The sequence below is a fragment of the Oryctolagus cuniculus genome, chromosome 6, assembly GCF_964237555.1.
Source record: "Oryctolagus cuniculus chromosome 6, mOryCun1.1, whole genome shotgun sequence".
Lineage (NCBI taxonomy): Eukaryota > Metazoa > Chordata > Mammalia > Lagomorpha > Leporidae > Oryctolagus > Oryctolagus cuniculus.
Window position 1 is genome coordinate 165,204,211 of NC_091437.1, and position 21,514 is coordinate 165,225,724.

At 52.7% G+C, this 21,514-nt stretch overlaps 1 protein-coding gene across 2 annotated transcripts in view; it reads right to left on the reverse strand.

The window, feature by feature from the left end:
• TRAPPC9 (trafficking protein particle complex subunit 9) overlaps nt 1–21,514 on the reverse strand; it is a 562,730-nt gene that overhangs the window by 195,591 nt on the left and 345,625 nt on the right. For both annotated transcript variants that reach the window (XM_070075538.1, XM_070075537.1), the window contains one exon: nt 9,373–9,515. In XM_070075538.1, coding sequence (XP_069931639.1) covers nt 9,373–9,515 — 143 coding nt within the window. The remainder of the gene's footprint in view (nt 1–9,372; nt 9,516–21,514) is intronic.

A 21,514-nucleotide genomic window follows, 5' to 3' on the forward strand; every position in this document is an offset into this window, starting at 1 on the left:
ATAAGTAAACATACACAAAGATAGCCAAGAGAGCGTCATTTGTTTAAGAATGGAATATGGTTCAGTACAGAATGGAATATGGCTCAGCTGTAACAAGGGGAATGCGATCCTGTCACATGCAGCAACATGGATGGGCGTGGAGGACGTGCTATTAAGTGAGCAAGTTGGCCATGAAAAGACAAACACCACATGTTCTCACTCAGATGTGGCGCCTCAAAGAGTGGGTTTCACAGAAGTGCAGAGCAGAATCTTGGTTCCCAGGGGCTGGGTAGGGTGGGAGGGAGGAAGGGTCAGGGAGAGATGGGTTAGCAGGCACAGGGTGCAGCTGGGAGAGAGGATTAACTCCTAATGCTCTACACAGCACAACAGGGTAACTACGCGTGATGGCAATCATTGATTTCTTTTTTTTAAAGATGTATTTTATTTCTTTGAAAGACAGAGTCACAGAGAGAGGTAGAGCCAGAAAGAGAGAGTTCCTCCATCCACTGGTTCACTCCCCTAATGACAGCAACGGCCAGAGCTGAGCTGATCCAGAGCTTCCTCTGGGTCTCCCATGTGGGTGCAGGGGCCCAAGGACTTGTTTTACCATCTTCCACTGCTTTCCCAGGCCACAGCAGAGAGCTGGATCGGAAGTGGAGCAGCCGGGACTAGAACTGGTGCCCATATGGAATGCCAGCATTGCAGGCTGGGGCTTTAACTCGCTGCACCACAGCGCTTCCCCTACGACCACCAATTTCAAAAGAGCAGTAGAGAGATTCTGAATATCCCCAGGACTGAGCACTGCTGAGTGTCCAGGCTGAAGGATGTGCCCGTCACCCTCACCTGCTCAGGACTCATGGTACACAGGCTCTGAAACACAAACCTGTACCCCATCACCAGGTGCAATCAACGTGTGTCAATTAAAACGTTTTTAAAGAATGTTCGATGATAAACTCTTTGAAATAGCAAGAACAAAAACGACTCAAATCGCTAACAGAAGTCACTAAAGCATCCAGGTGTGCCCATCTGATGGAAGAGCCCGCGGTTTGTAAACCAACAGGAAGACCAACAACGGACCAGAGGAAAAGGTGAACAACGTGGAGTATAGATGTTATTAATTTTCAAAAGACTAAGATTTCACTGTTAAAATGATAGCAACAAAGCAATGGGTACATACTTCGATGGATAAGTAATTTGGGGAAATTTGCATCGAGCGGTTATAATGGGCGTCTTTGCGAGAAAACACTGTGTCGCATGCTCATTTTCTACTTTCCTCATGTCATGAGGCACAGATTCTGTGCAACAAGTTCTACCGGCTTCAGTGTTCGGCAGAAAAAAAGCGAGGGAGGAAACATCTTGTGTTACGCAACACCCCTCCCCCGCCTTTTCAACACAGAGCAAGCAGGGCTCAGAGCATCAAAGACGCTGTCCAAGGTAGGAACCAGACAGCCAATCCCCTAACTCCAAATCTTTTCTTCCCTGCATAAAATCAAGATGCACTATCAGTCAGCCACTCGCTGAGTCCCTTCCGTGTGCCAGGAATGCGGGACTTTCTGAACAAGTGGAAAGAAAGAAAAGATTGTGGCCTGCACCACAATGACCAGGCCTGGAGACAAGAAGGCAGGCCAGTACCAACCTCCCACCCCAGGCTGCACGCCCGCCCTGGGCGAGGCTACACTGTTGCATGTCACCCACAGTGTCCTACTCCAATCCTAGCAGCAATCCTACAAGCAGCCCATTTGATAAAGACTCCATGCCTCACCCAGCATGACACCAGTCAGTCTGCCTCTAAACCCCGTTCTCCACTCCATGACTTGGCAGGCTGGCCCACAAAGCCCCACTGAGGCCACACCCACCAAGGCACAGCCTCAGGCAGCCACACAGAATCACAGCTCAGCTACTTCTCCTCCCTGTACCTTGGTTCTTTGGCTACAAGATCCCATAACATGTGGTGCAGCCACACTGCCCAGCCCGAGGCCCTGACCAGGATGGCCCCCACGTAAATCTGCAATGAGCCTGGGAGGAAGTGACTGTGGTTGTGTCACTTTCCAGAGGGGCCCCTGGCAGCAGAAAGGTGCCGATGCCCAGAAGGTGCTCACAAGGCGGTGAGGAGCCAGCACTTGGTGGGCACTCAAGGACAACTCCACAGACACACACGCAGAGGGCCGCCTGGGGAGCACGAAGTAATGAGAGGTGCTAGCATCTTGCTCGATGTGACCCTAAGATGAACTGGCAGTCAATTCTTTTGTGAAAATACGAGGTTGTTCTCGGGTGCCTGCCGTACAGTTAAGGGTCAGGTAGGGTAAGCAGGGGACGTGAGCTCCACGCTGGTCAGCCACCTCTCCTCCAGGTACCCCCAGGAAACTGCATGCCTCGCAGACAAGGGGTAGCCTCATCCTTCTCCCTTTAACTACACAGAGGCCTCTTGCTGCACCTCCCACGTCATCAGTGCAAGCTCAGTTGCTCTTTATTTAAAGCTCCTGCCACGCAACACTGTTCCCTGCCTGATTGTAATATTATGTGACAATTCAACAGAGTATTAACTGCCACGTTTACACCAGGCACCAGGCGAGGTGCTGCCAAAACAAGTGAGTCACGCCTGCCTTCAGAGAGCCAGCAGGGAGGCGGGACACCCCGAGGAGGTTGCTGGGGATGCCCTGACAGGACAGACTCCTCCCTCCATCCCCAGAACTCAGCACACCTGTGCACACACTGGAGCCAAGTGACTGCCACCAATTCTCAAAGATCCACCATGGGCCAGGTAGTGTGTGAGACTCTACATAGTTTTGGTTTTTTTATTTAAAAGATTTATTTGTTTGAAAGGCAGGGAGGGGCAGAGAGAGAGAGAGAGAGAGAAAGAGGTCTTCCATCTGCTGGTTAACTCCGCAAATGGCAACAACAGCTGGAGCTGGGCTAATCCAAAGCCAAGAGCCTGGATCTTCTTCCAGGTCTCCCATGTGGGTACAGGGGCCCAAGGACTTGGGTCATCTACTGCTTTCCCAGGCCACAGCAGGGAGCTGGATCAGAAGTGGAGCAGCCAGGACTCTAACTGGCACCCACGTGGGATGCTGGTGTTGCATGTGGCGGCTTCACCCGCTAACCACAGCGCCAGCCCCGTGCAGTTTCTAACACCACGGTCTTGGGACCCCCAGGATCTGTGGTCCTGTCGTTTCAAAAGGAAGGGAAACTGGTGCTTCTGGAAACATGGATGACCTGCTCAAGACCACAGTGCACACAGGCAGCAGAGGGAAAACCAGGTCCATCTGGGCCTGAACCCCGGCGTTCCTCAGAACTGTAAATTCATGTTAAGTTGGAAATCAACTTAATAAACAAAATACAGCAACTTGAAAGGGGTTCCCCATGAGTGCCCACTGCCGTGGGGGAGGGGAGATTTCTGCCAATAAGTAAGGGAGCAGTTGCAGTGTCTCAACGTGACTTCTTCTTCTTCTTTTTTTTTTTTTTTTTTTGAAAGGCAGAGTTAGACAGTGAGAGAGAGAGACAGACAGACAGACAGACAGACAGTGAGAGACAGACAGAGAGAAAGGTCTTCCTTCCGTCGGTTCACTCCCCCAAAGGTCGCCATGGCTGGCGCTGCGCCGATCCGAAGCCAGGAGCCGGGTGCTTCCTCCCAGTCTCTCATGTGGGTGCAGGGACCCAAACACTTGGGCCATCCTCCGCTGCCCTCCCGGACCACAGCAGAGAGCTGGACTAGAAGAGGAGCAACTGGGACTAGTACCTGGCACCCCAACCAGGACTGGAACCCAGGGTGCCAGCGCCGCAGGCGGAGGATTAGCCAAGTGAGCCATGGCGCCGGCCAGCGACGTGACTTCTATTCCTAAAGCGGTAACCACTGCACCCACCCCCTCCTCCGGGCTCAGGGGAGAAGGGTCTAGGATTGGATCACTGATTGAAATAGGCTGGAGAGAAACTGCCCCTGGGGGTGGGGGGGAGGCAGCTCAACGTTCAGACAGGGACGGCCCGGCCTAATCCACTTCAATCCGGCCCCTAACAAGGTTACAGCAGCTCTGTGCAAAAGCAGACCTCCGAGGAAACCGATTTTCTAAATAAAAGTCAACGGAGACCTCCGTGGGCCCTGCAGGGAGAGTGGTTCAAACAGAAGAGAAGAGATTCCACCTCACAGCTAGACTGTGCTTTGGTGTTCGGGGGAAAAGCTGCCCCTCTCTGGTTTGACGTGACTCTCCCCTCACTGGGCCCAGGAGAAGTGGTCAAGTTTCAGCCGTCGTTAGGCAGGGCCGAAGAACCCCGGCCCCTGGGCCAGAGCTCTTACAAAGCTGGGGGTGGAGGCGCAGCAGTGCACAACCCAGCGCCCAGAGGGAGTGTGGCCACAATCTCCCGTCCCGCTGCCACGAAGCCACGATTCAGTCTCCTCCACACACGGACCTGCACCACACGTGAGCTATTTCACCTCTGCAGGTAGCTACAAGGACTTCAAAGGCCCCCGCAGCTTACATGGCACGTGGAACACAACACATCCAGGACACCCCTGGAACATGGAAGGCTCAGAACAAACTGGATACTCTGCCTTCGGACTTCCAGAAGACTGTCTTGGTAAACACTCCCAACGAATAAGTAACTGCAGAAATCGTCAATATTCACGAGAGCAGGTACACCGACTTAAAATCCATACCCACATGCATTTCACAAAAGAATGTGCCATTCTGTGCACGCCCGCAGTACAGTGATCTCCCATGTCTACTGGCCCCTGCTTACACGAAACCGGCCGTAGTCCGCACACACCTGGCTCTGCACACTGCATTAACCTTCAGGCTGAGCTGGCGACAAACCAGCCCCGTCACCAGCGAGCTCTCGGCCTCACTCCTAATGCAAACGTGTAGAAACGGGCCATCTCTGGGGACGTGGCCAGCTCTAACACGGCACGATGCAAAAAGAAAGATCCTCACCTCTGAGCAAAATGGAAAATTAAGAAAATCACAGTACACCAGCCACACGACTTCAATGAACTACACTCACCCAGGGCCCAGAGTGCAGGCTGATTCTGCTGTATCACCAGCCGTGCAGTTTATACTGGTCACAAAGAAAAACAGGACTTCCACCTACTCCAGACTTGAACAAGGCCCAAATTCTAATGAGAGAGTCAAAAATACAATGCCATTCACCCACCCCCGATCCCTCCCATCAGCAGGGTTGCAAAATCCTATTAGTTCTGCAAGGATGAATACGAAGGCACTTCAAAAAGTTCATGGAAAACAGAATTAGAGGGTACCTTCAGGGGGCACATCAGGGGTTAAGATAGCCCCTCCCACGTCACAGCACCTGGTTCAATACCTGGCTCTAGCTGCTGACTGCAGCTGCTTACCAAAGCAGAGCCTGACAGGCAGCCAGGGTGGCTCAATTCACTGGATTCCTGCCACCCACAAGAGAGATCAGGATAATGTTCCCAGCTCCTGGCTCCTCTGGGCATTTGCTGAGGGAGCAAACAAGTGATGGGAACTATGTGTCTGTTCCTCTCTTGCTCTCCATCTCTTAAATAAATTATGTGTGTGTGTGTACATATATATAAATAAAAACTAATTTGGGTACAAAATATTTTTAAATCCATATATGAGGGGTCTTCAAAAAGTTCATGAGAATGCGTATTATGAAAGCACTATGTGTGGATGTCAACATTTCACATGTGTGCTAACACTAGGCACGAGGTCCCTGTTGCATAAAAGTAGCGCAAACCTTTGGTCCCAGCGTGCAGCTTGCTGCTGCCTGAGCTCAAGTTCCGAACTCTCATGAGACGGACCTCGTCGACTTTGCACTTCACTGTTAGTGGTTTCTGATCCCACCTAAGGAATCTCTGCCACAGAGCCACGAGGATGTCATGCTATGCTGTCTTTGAGGAGGCTTACATATAGCTTGAGGGGTACTGTTGGGCCCAGAACGCGTCACACGTGAGTTTGAGGGGAGACAGTGCTGTGTTCAGGTGACTGTTCACTGCTTCCCTGCTTCTCAGAGACACGTTCAGCTGTTCCAGCATCATTTGTTAGGAAGACTTTTCTTTCCCCACGAAACTGTTCCTGTATTTATTGAAATACTATTTTCTACAATATTCTCTTATCATCCTTTTAAAGTCTACAGAATCCATGTGATGCTTTTTTCAATGTTCAGTATTGGTAATCAATCCTTTCTGTTTTTTCCTGTTCATCCTAGCTACAATTTATTAACTTTATCATAGATTCTCAAAACCTCGACAGTTAATTTCACTCATTTTATATATTCTTTTTACAAATTGTTTCACTGATTCCTGCTCTTTATTTTTCCTTCTGTTTATGCTGGCTACATTGCTCTTTATCTGATGCAGAAACTTGACCACTGATTTCAGGCCATTCTGTGTTTCTAAAACAAGCATTTACTATTCCATAAGTATCAATTAGATCACACAGGTTAATACACTGTCCAAATTTTCTACATTTTATGGACCTTCTTGTCTATTTCTTTTACCAAATACCGAGACAAATGTTGAAATACCCGACAATAATGATGGAGTTATCTAAGTCTCCCTTCAGTTCATCAGCTTTACTTTGGAATTATGGTTAAAAATACACTTGTACTTAGGGCTGTCATCTACCGCAGTGACTCAATCCTTCAATCACGGTATTCCCCTGTCTCCCTTCCCCACCCCACAATGTCTGCCTGCTTAATATTAGCACACCCATGCCAACACTCTTCACGTTGGTGTTTGCGTGATACGCCTTTTCTCTCATTTTTTCTTTTGCTCTATGCATACTGAACGCCCGCTCCTTGTGAAAAGCACAGTGGACATTCTGCCTTCCCGCACAAGGCGACAACCTCCACTTACACATGCAGAGCTTAGTCTGTTTGAGTCCCGCAGCATCCTTGACACAGCAGGTTCAAGTCTTCCACACTGCCGTCGCTGTCCTGTTGGACTAGTGTCCTCTGTTCTTTCCTCCTTCCTTCTTGAAATGACTTCCTCCTTTTTTATGGATTAATTATTATTTAAAATTCCATTCTATATCTTCTGGCTTATTCCCCATAGCTCAAGTAGTTGCTCTACAGTTTACAGTATGTGTTTTTGGCTTTTCATTTGCTAACTTAAACAACATTGTAACACTTCACACATAACACAAGAACTTCTCTTTCCCCACCACCCATTTTCATCACATATTTTACTCGTACACATGCCAGACACTTTCATAATATGATTTTTTCTTTAAACGGGCAACAGTCATCTAAATGAGGACTGTGTTCCACCCACCTCTCACTCCAGAGAGTGACTCACATAACACCTGAAATGTGCACCTGTTGGTTTACAGAACAAATCAAAGTATTTCCAACTCAAGCTGGTGTGTATTTACTGAAAGTACATGCAATGTGGTGAGCATTTGGTCTAGCGCTTAGGATGTCTGCTGTCCCACAGTGCAGTGCCCGGGCTTGAATACTGTCTCCTCACTCCAGACCCCTGCTGACATGTACCCTGGGGAGCAGCAGGTGATGGGTCCCTGCTACCCATGGGAAACCGGGATTGAGTTCCCAGCTCCTGGCTCATCCTGGCCCTGTCCCAGTCATTGCAGGCACTTGGGGCGCTCTCTTTCTCTCTCTCTCTCCATTTCTCTCTCTTTGACTATTAAAAAAAAAGTATGAGGAGCATTCAGGGGAACCCACACAAAGAACCCAGTCTGCCTAGTCACGCTCAGGAGGACTTCACAGAAACGGCAACACAGCTCGCCCAGGGCAGGGTTCCATGAAACAACAGTTAGCTGGACGCCCCCCAGGGGCCGTGGCTTGCGATGTGGCGAAAGGAGCTGAAGGGGAGGTCTCGGTCACATCTGCACACACCCTGGCCGTGGCACGCAGGCCTTGCCACCTCCCCTGAGCACTGTGAGGGCACGCACCCCCGACAGGACCCGCGGCGGAGCACTTGCATTTCAGGGATGACAAAGACGGGCCCGGCGGGCAGAGAGCAGGCCACAGGATCTGGTGACCCACTAGATTTAGGGAATGGGGGAAAGGAGGAGAAATCAACTCTCAACCCCAAGGCAGGGAAGGGAAACGCCTGGGCCCCAGGACAAGGGTGGGAGGTGTGCAGGCTGAGGGGTCAGGATCCAGCAGCACTCACTAACGCGCTCGGCGGTGCCTTTCTCACCTTAAACTGTCATCCAGAACGGCAGAGGCTGTGATGCAGAAGCCAGATATCAGTAAGAAAAGGGGAGAAAGGCCGTAGTGACAGCCTGTGCCGCTTCCAGAAATTACCACTGGGGGCAGCAGCAGCAGGAGATGCAGGAGTGCCAAGACTCCCGGGTTACGATGGAGCCGACCTAACGCACAGGCGGGGCCTGGAGACTCCAGCGCCAGCTGGCAGCGGGCCTGGCCACCTCCTCCCCGGGGGCAGGTACCGTAATGCTTCACACAAATTCAAAACCGAGGCAGGTCTTGGCAGAAAGACCATTACTCTGAGGACTGAAGAAGTGATAAATGATGAGAGGTGATGCTGAAAGGTCCAGCGGAACCATTAATCTTTGCCGAGGCCATTCTCCAACGGCTGGGAAGAGTGATCGTCTCTCCTGTACGCCAAAACCACACCGGGCATTTGGGGCTGTAGTGCTTTAGTGGCATTTTTAGCTCAGAATTCATACGGGCCTCAATACAGAGCCATTTACACCATGGGACACAGGGTTTTCTCTCTCTCCCCCCACCCTGCCCACCCATGTTCCAGGACACCCTTGTCCTCACCACCACCTTAACTATATTAAGGAAGAAGTCACACCCAGCCCTGCTGTGCACAGCTGGAGTCTGGAAGAACTCAATGGTGACCAGCGCCTGCTTCCCAAAGACACCTGGCTCCTGGGACACCTGCCACAGTCTCCAGGGGCTCCTGGACTCCATTCCTCCTGCCATACCCAGGTCAAAGTTTAAGGTGAGAAACTGTCACTACCCCATCTCAGAGGACGGCACTCCTTGCATCACGGCCCACTTCTCTGTCTGCGGGGGACGCATGTTCAGTTCCTTGCTCCCTGAGGGAGGACCAGGCCTGGGACAGTAAACCCGAGAGTGCTGTGTGCAAGAAATGCTCCCGGTACGGGGCCCGAGGCCCCAGAGGGCCAGGAGCTGCAGGAGACGCAGCGGACTCAGTCCCAAGACCAAAGCTCTCATCTCAGGAGAAGCCAGGCATGTGGTCCGTGCGAAGGCCCCTGCAGACTGGAGGGGAGCCAGCCGCAGTGAGGACTGGGCTCGGGCAGGGGCAGGGAAGGCTTCCACACGAGAGGAGCCCAGGCAAGAGGCTCCCTGCAGGATGCCTGCTTCTCTAAGCCCTACGTCCTACGTCCCAGAGAGGCTGGGCCAGCTGCAACAGGCCGGCCCCCGAGAGGGGCGCGGGCTCAGCCTGCAGGACGCGGCTCTTTCCTTTACCTGGTGGCTGGGAGAGTGCTGACGCGGGTGAAAAACACGGATGGCTCCACCTGCACGTGCAGCCCCAGCGCGAGGTTCCTGTAGTACCCTTCCACGTGGCCCGGGCCGCCGGAGTACTTGAAATTCAGGATGGCTTCCAGGGTCTGGAAGGACATAGAAAGGCAGAAAGCAGTTAGCACTCCCCAGGAGGCAGATCCCACGGGAGGGGTCCCGTGATAAATTCAGCCGCAGCTGCTGTCCTGAGCACCCGGCTGCTCTGGCTCCCGGGGCAGGCCCGGCACCATCTTCCTGAGCCAAGTCAGCCCAGACGCACAGGTGCACGGAGTCCCAAGTTTTCCCGTGCCGTGGGACAGGGCATTTCAGAGAGAAAAGATGGACTTCACCTCCACCTAGGTCTAGTGGGGGCAGGGTGGGGGCTCCCACCAAGCAGGCACCGCGTGGAAAGGCAGCCAGCTCCACACACTGGACACGTCCCGAGCCCACCCAGAGGTGGGTGCACTGCCCTCCCGGAGGGGCAGGTCCTGTGCCTCAGCTGCCCCACACAGGGGTGGCTCCTCAGGAAGGAATTGCCCAAGGCCGAGCAGGGGCACCCGGGGCCCAGGCAGAAGCACATTTCCCACCCCACCCAGGCTCTTCACCCTCTCCTGGGCGCCCGCACAAAGGACGGGCAGGTGGGGGAGCAGAGAGCGCCTCAGTGGTGCAGCTGTGGCCAGGCCCGCTGGAGGGCAGGAAAAGGGGGAGGCCCTTGCGCCACAGGTACAGCCTGCCGGAGACCACAGAGGACGGGGATGAGAGTCCCACCTGGCCCTGCCAGCAGTCCAGCAGGCACCCAGAGAGAGTCACCAGAGAGAGGAAGTCGAGGTGTGGAGAGCCCCTGTCCCAGGCCGCTGCTGAGAGCTGGGGGCAAGGATCTACCATCTGTCCCCGGCTGCCTCCTGGCTTCATGACTGCCCCTGAGGCCCACAGCAACTCGAGAGGAGCTTGGAGGCCTGTGGGGGAGCTGAGGTCCCCAGCAACAAGCAATCCCACCGGCTCAACTCCTGACTACAAGGACTCCTCCTGCCACTGAAACACCCAAGGATGGTGCCGGCAGGCCCGGGCCCACCGGCCGGATCCGAACCTCAGCCTGTTCTACTCGGCCAGAGAGCACAGAAGAGCTCTGACGTTTCATAATGGTCACAACCAGAACAAAGCCTCAAGCATTTATGATCCAGCCCTGCCCAAAAAAGACTTGCGGATCAGACAGGACAGGAGGAAACCTCCACGACCGTGGGCCAGGCCTTGGTCACACCTACAGCAGCAAAGCACAGCGACAATCAGCAGTGTCAGGGAACGAGGAGGAGGGAGGGCTCCAGGCAGACGGAGCAGCGCAGCCACGCTGCAGGCACCGGTCCGGGAAAGTCTGAGAGAGCACGCCCACACCAGCAACTGGCTGCTCACTCATGACCGCAGCAGCAGCATGTTCCAGAAAAGCACAGTGCATGAGCTCGGAGCGAGAGGCCAGCAGTCGGCCCCACCCACTCAGGCCGCCAAGCCACATGCAAGGGTGCAGACGGAAGCGCGTGCACGCACCTGGCGAGAGCAACACGCAGCCACGCTCCCTGCCTTCCTCCCTGAGCTCCCACCGCCACTTTTTCTCCTTCAGTCTCCCCAGCAAGACCCATTTAGCCTGCAGTTATCGCTTTTTTGTTTGTTCTTCCTTCTTTCCAGTGGGGAGGCAGCCACAGGTACGTGGCTGCTCTCAGAGGCACCAGTCTGCATATGCATGTGTCACAGACAGGGCACAGCACTGAGGACAGAGGTCTCCTGGGGGAGGCAGCGTGGTACGGAGCTCGGGGCAGGTGCAGCACTGGTCCATTCTGGTTTGCCCTTTGGGCTCTGGGATGCCAGGCACAGCGTCCTGCTATCTCAACCTCGGCTTCCCAGCTGTCCCTTGTGGACAACAGTGGAGGGCCACCTCACTAGGCTTTGCTGAGGACGGGAGGGGGAAATGCAGTAGCAGAACAGGCAGGTGCTCACAAATCTCTCTCTGTGTCTCTGTGTGTACGTGTCTCTCTCCCTCCCTCCCTCCCTCCCCCTCTCTCTCACACACACACAGGCTTACCACCTGACACCCTGGGGCAACGCGGGAGGCCAGCTCACTTCCCTGCTGGCTCATCCGTGTTCTCATGGCGGCAAAACGCACCCAGTGCAAGTGCTCAGGTGTGCAGTTCTCCGGCACACAACCCCCACTGCAGCGGCCCTCTGCTTCCCCAGCTGACCCTTGAGCGCAGCGGACACCAATCCCGAGCCCCTGGCACTGCCTGCACTTGCCGCCTCTCTGGGGTGGACGCCTCGGGGAGCCTCGTGCAAGTGGAACGTGCCACACTTGCGCTGCGGGGTCTGGCCTGTCTCGCGGAGCATCCTGAAGGTCCGCCCACGTGGCAGCTTGCGTCCCACTCCCCCATTTCTTGGGCATGAATGAGCATCGCTCATCAGCCCAGGCTCGCTGGAGTTGCCTGCCTACTTGGTGTACAGACTGAGACCCTGCGATGCACTGGGACGTGGTCTCCTGGCTCTTACGCTTAGTCCACCCATTGTCCTTTCATGGAGTCGCCACACTGTTTTCCCCACCAGTTGCCCCGTGATGCGACCCCACAGCAGTGCCCAAGGCTTCTGCTTCCCACGCCCTTGACTCCCCTGGCTATGTTCTCCCTCTGTGGTGAGAGCCACCCAAACGGTGTGAAGCGGCAGCTCGGCGTGCTTGCGCCTGCACTGCATTTCCCTGCCGACCGGGGACGCCAAGCCTGGCTCACCTGCTTACTGGCCACTTCTGAGTCCTCTTTGGAGAAATGTCCACGTGAGCCCTCCAGTCCCATCTGAAAAGTCCCTGTCTCAGCTCACCGGCCGCCACCTCAAAGCACCCTCCTGGCCTGCGTGTCAACAGGGTTCCCTCGGGGTCTGGGTTCCCAGAGGATTCCTGTCTCCCCTTCTCTGACAGCCCGCAGAGACCCTGCCTTCTCACTTCCCAAGCGCCCAAGGAAACAAAGGTTCGCTTTATTAATATCCAAAGACCACACTCTGACCTCCTCAAATCCAAAATCGTGTCCCCCTCTCCTTGGCCCCAAGCACGGGCCCCACATCTCCCAAGCGTTGCTGGCGGCTCCTGGGCGCTCCTTCCCACCTGGGAGTCAGCCCTTGTGGGCAGCAGAGGCGACAGCCACCCAGGCTCAGTGCTGACTGCCAGGCGCCCGTGCCATCCGCTCTCCCCTGTGGCTTTGCAAGCTCCCTGGGAAGCCACTGGGAGCCAGAGTCTGTACTTAGGGCAAGACCAAGACATGGCTTCTGACCTCTGAAAGCTCAGTCAACACTTGTGGGGAGCAACTGGGAGCAACTCGGACTAGACTAAGTTACTGGAATTAAGACTTATTCTATGCATCTGCTCTCCCACAATATGGCGCTGGGAGAGGAGGAAACAGCTTCTACACAGCTGCCTTTCACCAACTTGACAAGCTGCAGGAGCTGATCCTGCTCCTGATTGGAGGAGAGCAGCGTACTCGGCGTGTGGGTAGCAGAGTTGGGATTGGTGGAAGAGGACTATAAAGGAGGAGAGAGACACCATGCACCAGGAACATCTACGAGGAACACCTGAGCAGCCCCCGAGAGAGCTGGCCGGCGGTGTGCTGCTCCCCCGTGGAAGTGGGGAAAGTGGCAGGGGGAACCGCCCTTCCACGGAGGTGGAAGGGACGGTAGCCAACCCGGGAAGAACCAGCAGCAAACCCGGGGAGGGCCGAGCAGACAAAAGAACAGCGCAGGGTCCTGTGTCGTTCCTCCACGAAGACGGGGAGCGACAAACATTCAGTGACTAAAGAGACGTAAAAATCTCCCCACGCACAGACAGGCACAGCCACGCCACCTGACCCGACACGCAAAAAGCACTTTTCTCAAGCTGCAGGCGTCGTGGCCGAGGCAAAAACCAGACTCGGAAATGATGGTGAAAAGCCAGAAATCTAAGACCTGTGCACTAACAACCCGTGGCACGCTGGCTTCTCTGCTGTTGCTGGTCAGCCGTGAACCGAGACGTCACCTCCAGAGGATCTGGTAGGAGAAGTCGCCAAGGAAATGAGCAAAGCCCCAAGACAGAAAACTGTCAAGCACCATGTAACAAAGGAGAGACGCTCTGTGTGTGTCGTCGTGAATGGCTGCTTCTTTACTCTCCAGACAGCCTAGGAAAGGATCTAATTACGGGGGGGAATATCTGTCCAATTTATGAAAATCAAGTACAGAAAGGGTTTTATGAAACTGAGCATTACCGCTTTCCTCCTAATGATTAAAAAAGAAATCCTTCTCAGCCTGGTGAAATGAGGATATTCTAATACAACCACAAAGCGGGCTGCTAAGGCAGAAGACGCAGGATGCCCTCGCTTCTGTCCCACTCTAGAGCAGCAGGAAGCAGGGCAGGGCTCTGCTGTGAGACTGTCTCCTGGGAAGACGGGGGTCTTTACTCCAAGAAAAGACACTTACAGAATCCGCCAATAAGCAAGCAACGTTTAAAACAAATATTTGTTTTCCAGGCATCCTGCAAGCTACTGTTCAAGCTGAAATGAAAGGTCTGTGGATGCTCACCTGCTAACCAGGGCCTCTGGTTCTCATGTTCACGGAAGCCTGGTGCTACCTTTGTTAACAAGGCTCAGAGCGATCAGGTGACCAGCCTAGGCCACAGAAGCAGCACACCCAGAGTGTGCGTGCCAAGCCCCATGGCTGCACAGCGCACGCTCCTGTCATCCTGAGAGCAGCCCTCACCCATCGCCGTTCACTTGCTGGCCCACACAGGTGTCCACCATCGCCAGGCACATGGAACACAACTGAGAGGAAGCAGACACCGGGCCACCGTTGTGGTGCGTAAGAGGATCAGCCCAGAGACCTCTAAGAGAAATGGGGACGTGTGACATCACAGACAAGTGCATCAGGACGCAGGCGGGGACGTGTGACATCACAGACAAGTGCATCAGGACGCAGGCAGGGACGTGTGACATCACAGACAAGTGCATCAGGACGCAGGAAGGTGTAGGCAGGGACGTGTAACATCACAGACAAGTGCATCAGGACGCAGGAAGGTGCAGGTGGGGACATGTGACATCACAGACAAGTGCATCAGGACGCAGGAAGGTGCAGGCGGGGACATGTGACATCACAGACAAGTGCATCAGGACGCAGGAAGGTGCAGGCGGGGACATGTGACATCACAGACAAGTGCATCAGGATGCAGGAAGGTGTAGGCGGGGACGTGTGACATCACAGACAAGTGCATCAGGATGCAGCAGGGTGCAGCAAGATAGAGGACAGTGATATGTGGGCAGGAGCTGGACAGGAAGGAACAACAAGCAGGCAAGGAGGACAGGAGTGGGCACTTATTAAATTGAAAATGGACAGAGAGAAACCAATTAAGCTAAAACCTTCTTTAAAGATATCAATAAATGAGTCTGATAAAGGAAAAAAGGAGAAACAAATTGTCAACATCAGGAAAGAAAGTATTAGTATAGATTCTACAAACATTAAAAGGACAATGAAGAAGCAAGGCAAACAATGTGGCAGCCACAGACAAAACAGCTTGGCTGAAGCCGGCACAGTGCAGAGGGGAACGCAGGACAAACGGAAGCCTGCCGACCTCACCCGTGCACGGCTGGGGAGGGGAACGCAGGACAAACGGAAGCCTGCCGACCTCACCCGTGCACGGCTGGGACTCTGCACTGAGAACACCCCCTCCAGGACACCCTGGCTCTGACAATTCCCAGCTGAATTCTAGCACACAGTTGTGTTAGGGAGAGTTGAACTTTAGAGACTTGTCCAGGAAGGATAAAACTTCCCCACTCTTTTTATATCAGCATTACCCAAAATATCAAAATCACACAGCTTACAAAAAAATAGTGAAGAGGTCTATATTGCTTATGAATTCACAAAATATCTGAAAATCAAATCCAGGAACACATGAAATGGACAATACATGAAGGCTGAGTGAGCTTTGTCTCAACAATTCAAGGTTAGTTTAACCTTCAAAATTCAGCCTATTTCATTCCATGTCTTAACAGAAAAAAAAAAAAAGGAAAGTCATGTGATCAACGGCTTCAGGAAAAGCCAATGACAAAATTCAAAACCCAATTTGTGATTTTTTTTTTTTAAAGGAACACCTTTAGTCTATGCAATCATACTGTATAGTAAACTTCAGGGGGCCGGCGCTGTGGCATAGCGGGTAAAGCTGCCGCTTGCAGTGCCAGCACCCCACATGGGTGCCAGTTCGAGTCCCAGATATTCTACTTCCGATCCAGCTCTCTGCTATGGCCTGGGAAAGCAACAGAAGATGGCCCAAGTCCTTGGGCCCCTGCACTTGTGTGGGAGATCCAGAGGAGGCTCCTCATTCCTGGCTTCAGATCGGCCCAGCTTCGGCCATTGCAGCCATCTGGGGAGTGAACCAGTGAAGGAAGACCTCTATCTCTCTGTCTCTGCCTCTATGTAACTGTCTTTCAAATAATAAGTAAATCTTTTAAAAATATAAACTTCAGCTGAATGTTTCGCAAGGAAGCAGCTTCTGCCCTCCTATCAGCATTGTACCTGACATCCTAGCAAGTTCAATGAGTCAAGACAAGAAAGGCATTTATGTTGTAAAGGAAGAGGTAAAACTGTCTTTGCTGGCAGACAACACTGTCACATACAAAAAGAATAAAAACCCTAAGAAATCTACTGGAACTCTCGTAAATTGCTGATGTTACTGTAAATGATATAATAGTTTTTAAACATTTATTTATTTGAAAACCAGAGTTACAGAGAGAGGTAAAGACAGAGAAAGAGCTCTTTAATCCACCGGCTCATTCCCCGAAATGGCCACAACGGCCAGGAGGAAGCCAGGAGCCAGGAACTTCTTCTGGGTCTCCGATGTGGGTGCAGGGGCCCAATCACTTGGGCCATGGTCTACTGCTTTCCCCGGCCATAGCAGAGAGCTGGATCAGAAGAGGAGCAGCTAGGACACGAACCAGTGCCCATGTGGGATGCTGATGACACAGGTGGCAGCTTAACCCACTATTCCACAATGCTAACCCCAATACAACAGCTTTGAAAAACAGCAAGGGAATTCCTTAGAAACTTAAACCTAAAATTAACATACTGCCCAGCAAAAATAAAAGCACATATCCACATACATACAGACATGTATGCAAATGGCCACTGAAATTTTATTCATAATCAAACCAAACTAGAAATAATCTGAGTGCTCAACCAAAGGTGGGTGACAAGACAAACTGTAGTAACAACAAGATGGGACCGATCACTGCCTGCAAAATGGCACATACGCATCCCAGAAACGTGACACCTGAAGGAAGCCAGGTACACACAGGTATATCCACAGAGGTCTGCCTGTGTATGAGACACCAGGAAAGCCCACCTTCAGGGGCCAGGAGGAGGCCAGAGAGTGCCCGGGGCTGGGACAACAGAGGACTGGCCACAAAGGGCCAGGGACACCTAGGGGAGGTGATGGACATGGTCTGCATCTGCAAGCAGTAGTGGTGACAGGGCACGCACTTGACCAGCTTGCACAGCTGGGCAGCACATGTGGCCACCTTCACAGAATGCGGAACCCTGACCATCCACAGGCAGAACTACAGGTCATCACACGGGACGTGGGCAAGCGGGAACGGCCATGGTCATGGAGGAAATGAAGTCCTAGGAGAGCTTCAGGTGCATGCTCGGGACCCCAGGTCCTGCAGCGGCAACTGCAGGAGTGAGGTTAGGATGAACCAGTGTTACAGCTTGAACCTGGAAAAGTCACCCTGCTTGTCTGGTTCTCCACACCCTCACCTTACAGTCTGACTGTCCTGCCAGATATTGTCTGAGGTTCTGATACCAACCGTTACGGTTCACTCATCAAATGTTCTAAGATTTCTCATAAAAGGCAGGCTATTGCCAGAAAGAAAGATTTTTTAAAAATCACCCTCATTTGTGTCTTAAACTGGTACAGAACGCAGATTTCCATCACTTACAGACCCCAGCTCTCCCTGCGCCCCGTTCTGTGGTCTGATGTAGAATTAACAGCTGTGCAATGGTCCACTTAGAAACTCCACCTCTCAGGACCATGGCTCAGGCCCATTCCCTGAGGGACCAGCCCAACGGTTTACTGAGGCCACGAAACTCACAAAGCAAAGCCCCACCACTGCCGTCCAGTTAATCGGCACATTCCACCAAAGTCTCTCCAGGGATAACTGCACCTCAGAGATGCCAAACCACTGCAGATTAAGCGGGGGTGCCCACGGTGCAGCAGGCGGCAGAGTGGGCGGCAACAGCCACCCACACAGCACCCGCTGCGAGAAGACAGGACGCAGGAGAATGTGTCGCTCCCTACGGGGTGCTGCAGGAGACGGCTTTACCCCACTCTGGTGCCCAGCACGCTTCAACTCACACACTTTTCTCAGCAGGAAAAGCACTCACGTGGCTGAAGCCTAAAGGCCAGAAAGTGGTGTGCATGGCCAGCTCCCACGCCTGTCCCGAAGTCCTCACCATTCTCCTCGCCCATCTCAAGCAGAAAGCCACTTTCATTATGTTTGTTCCAATCCACCCGCCAGGTGTCTGTTTAGGCTGACACAAGAAGACACAAATCACCAACTTCCGTCCAACCCAAACTTTACCCCAAAGCAGCCGGGGCGCCCACTTCTGTCTGTCCTAGCGCTTGCTACGTCCGGAGACGAACCAGGGCGGAGAGCGCCTTCTCTGCGGAACATTCTTCGCAGATCACTGGTGGACACTGTGGTACTCTGCTGTGTGGATGTGCTACAGCTTAGTTAAGGTCTCCTAGACACTTGCTTTTTATTTCACTACTATGAACAATGTCACAATAAGCAATGATATCTGCTAGTCATATTTTCCCCATTTCTGAAACTCTGCCTAATAAATAAATCTTTAAAAAAATAAACATACATCTAATATTAACTGATCTCACCAAAACATTTTCATGGCAAAGTGTTTCACAAGCTCAAAGCAGTGTTTGATAGCACTTCTTCTCTCAGAACCTTGAAAACAGACTGTGTTGGCCAACTTTTGGCTTTCTGACAGTCTGACAGATTAAAAAAAAAAAAAAAAGCCCAATGTAGTTTTATTTTACGTTTTTCTCATTATCAAGAGACTTGAATGCCTGTTCCTATGTTCAGGCCATCTGCCTGTCTTTTTTGTGAATTACATGTGCATGTCATCTGCCTCTTCTAACTGACCTATCAATCTCTTTTCAGAGAGGAGAGGAGCTTACACACGCATTACAGAGATTACGCCACTACAAATTCACGTCTCCAGATAAAGACAAGCTTGCTGCTTCCTCATTTCTAGTATCTATGCTATGTAAACGTTCTCTCTCTTTTTTAATTTATTTTTTTATTGTTTTTGGCCGACTGCACTGACTAGGGCTAGGAAATCAATGGCTGAGGACAAAGATTCCAAAAATAAACCCACATTGATAAAGCTAATTGGTTTTTGACCAAAGGCTAAGGCAATTCAGTGATCGAATTAGCCTTTCCAGCAGACGGAGAGGGAATGACTGCGGAGGTGTTCACAGACAGATCAGCCTCGTCCTGAGCACAGAAACAGGCACGCCCAGACGGGCTACACGGCTAAGCACGCAGCATAAACACCCAGACTTCTGGGAGAAAACCCACGAAGTTCCCTGTGCAAGCTCAGGAGAGGCCAAGAGCTCACAGAAGACTCAAAAAGCACTCAACATTAAAAGAAAAATAATTTTGTTAATAATAAAAAAAACTAAGTTCCAGTGTTGTGGGGCAGCAGTAAGCCTCTGCTGCAACACAGGAATTCCATAAGGGCATTGGTTGGAGTCCCAGCTGCTCTAACTTCCCATCCAGATCCCTATTGATGCATCTGGGAAAGCAGCAGAAGACGGCCCAAACACCTGGGCTCCTGCCATCACGTGCGAGACCCGGATGGAGCTCCAGGCTCCTGGCTTCAGCCTGGCCCAGCCCTGACCATTGTGGCTGTTTGGGGAGAGAACTCTCTGTCTCTCCTCTCTCTGGAACTCTGCCTTTCAAATAAATAATAATCTTTTAAAAAAAATCAATCCAAGGAAACCTCCAAAAAAATAAGAATATAAAATTTGCTCATTTCACCCAACTTGTCAAATTTACTGGCACACACCTATTCACATTATTAACCATTTCATGTCCAAGATCTAGAACAGGTTCCTTTCATTCTTGATTCTGAAAGACTGTGTCTCTCTTTGTATGTGTCTGCTGTCTCTCTCTCTGATGTTTCTGCCTGCCAGGGGATTAGCAATTTCATTAGTATTTAGAAAGAATGGATTTTTGGCTTTGTTAACTTTCTCAGATGTTTGTTTGTCCCCAGCATGAGACTTGGCACGGATCAAGTATTCACTGAGTGCTTGCTGGAACTCAGTTTCTTGATGTCTTTGGGACAGACGGGTGCGTAACATTATTAATACACGCACTTCCCCCTCTCTGCTTTCCCTGGCTTTACAAAGCCCTCCCCAAGCTCCCAGACTACCAGACCCCCACTGACACACCCTCTTCGGTTGCTGGGTTTCTGCCCAGAACTCCCACCACCACAGGAGCCTCTGTGATCCTGCAAAGACCCCAGCCCCAGTGTCACGCGCAGCCGAGAACGGGACACCCTCTCCACCTCTTGCCTAGCACACGGCAGCACCAGGGCCTAGACCCTCAATCAAATAAAAGCCCCCTGGAGGCAGGCACCCTGCTCCATACACCCAGGGCCTTGAAAAGCAGGTGCTCCACACACACACATGTTCCCTGGAACTGAACGACAGCATCTTGGTCATAGACTTTGCAGAGAACATCCACCAGGCTCCTACTGTGTTCCAAGCACATGATAGGTGCTTTATGAACTTGCAGCATTGCCACAAAGCTACACAGATACTGTTTCTTTTATTATCATGTGGGGCATGTGTTTGGATAAGTGGTCAGCATGGCATTTGGGACGTCTACATCCTACATCGGAGCACCAGGGTGCAAGTCCTGGTTCCTCTTCCAATCCCAGCTCCCTGCTGGTATGCACCATAGGAGTGATGGCACAGGTAGTTGGGTCCCTGCCACTCACACGAGAGCCAGGGAAAGGGGAGGCGCCTGGGGACAGGAGGAAAGCCGGCACCGGCCCAGAGGACAGGCGCCCTGCAGGGGCACAGACAGGCTCAGGGTTCTCTCCCTGTGCACACAGCCACAGGAGGGTGGGCTGGGGCAGGACTCCTTCAGCATGAAATGCATTGCTGCCAGGAATGTGAGGTCATTTTGGCAGGCCTTTTTTTTTTTCTTTTTTGACAGGCAGAGTGGACAGTGAGAGAGAGAGACTAAGAGAAAGGTCTTCCTTTTTCCATTGGTTCACCCCCCAATGGCAGCTGCGGCAGGTGCACTGCTCTGATCCGAAGGCAGGAGCCAGGTGCTTCTCCTGGTCTCCCATGCAGGTGCAGGGCCCAAGGACTTGGGCCATCCTCCACTGCCTTCCCGGGCCACAGCAGAGAGCTGGACAGGAAGAGGAGCAACTGGGACAGAATCTGGTGCCCCAACCGGGACTAGAACCCGGTGTGCTGGCACCGCAGGCAGAAGATTAGCCTATTGAGCCACAGCGCCAGCCCGGTAGGCCTTTTAAACACCTCTTCTCTCCAGTGTGGGAGGACTGCACTTGGGAAGTGGACCCCAGCCGAATCCTAGGCTCACAGAAAGAAGTGCCACCGCCCTCTGGAGCCCTGCAGCAGAGTGAGCCCCACAGGATCCCAGGACCAGGCAGCCAGTGGGACCTGCCGCCAAGTGGCCGGCTGCTGGGGCTGCAGCCAGGGGGCCTGAGCAGCTGGGTGGGAACTGACCGGGGGGAGTTAGGCCCACTGCTCTTCCAGCAGCGCCAGGCTGTGTCTCAGGAAATGCAGGTGCCTCACACTCCCATGGCTGGTAAACGCCAGAGCCCAGGGGAGCCAGGCCCCAAATGGCATACTGGCCAGACCCCCAGCATGCTGCCAACCACAGCTGAGGGGCAAGTGGACAGGATGCAGAGGCAGACCTGACACTCTGGTGGGGGACACGCGCTGCTTCCAATCCCAGAAGCAACCAAGTGGACAGCGTGTGACGGATGTGTGCCAGGTGAGGGGGAGCCGGGG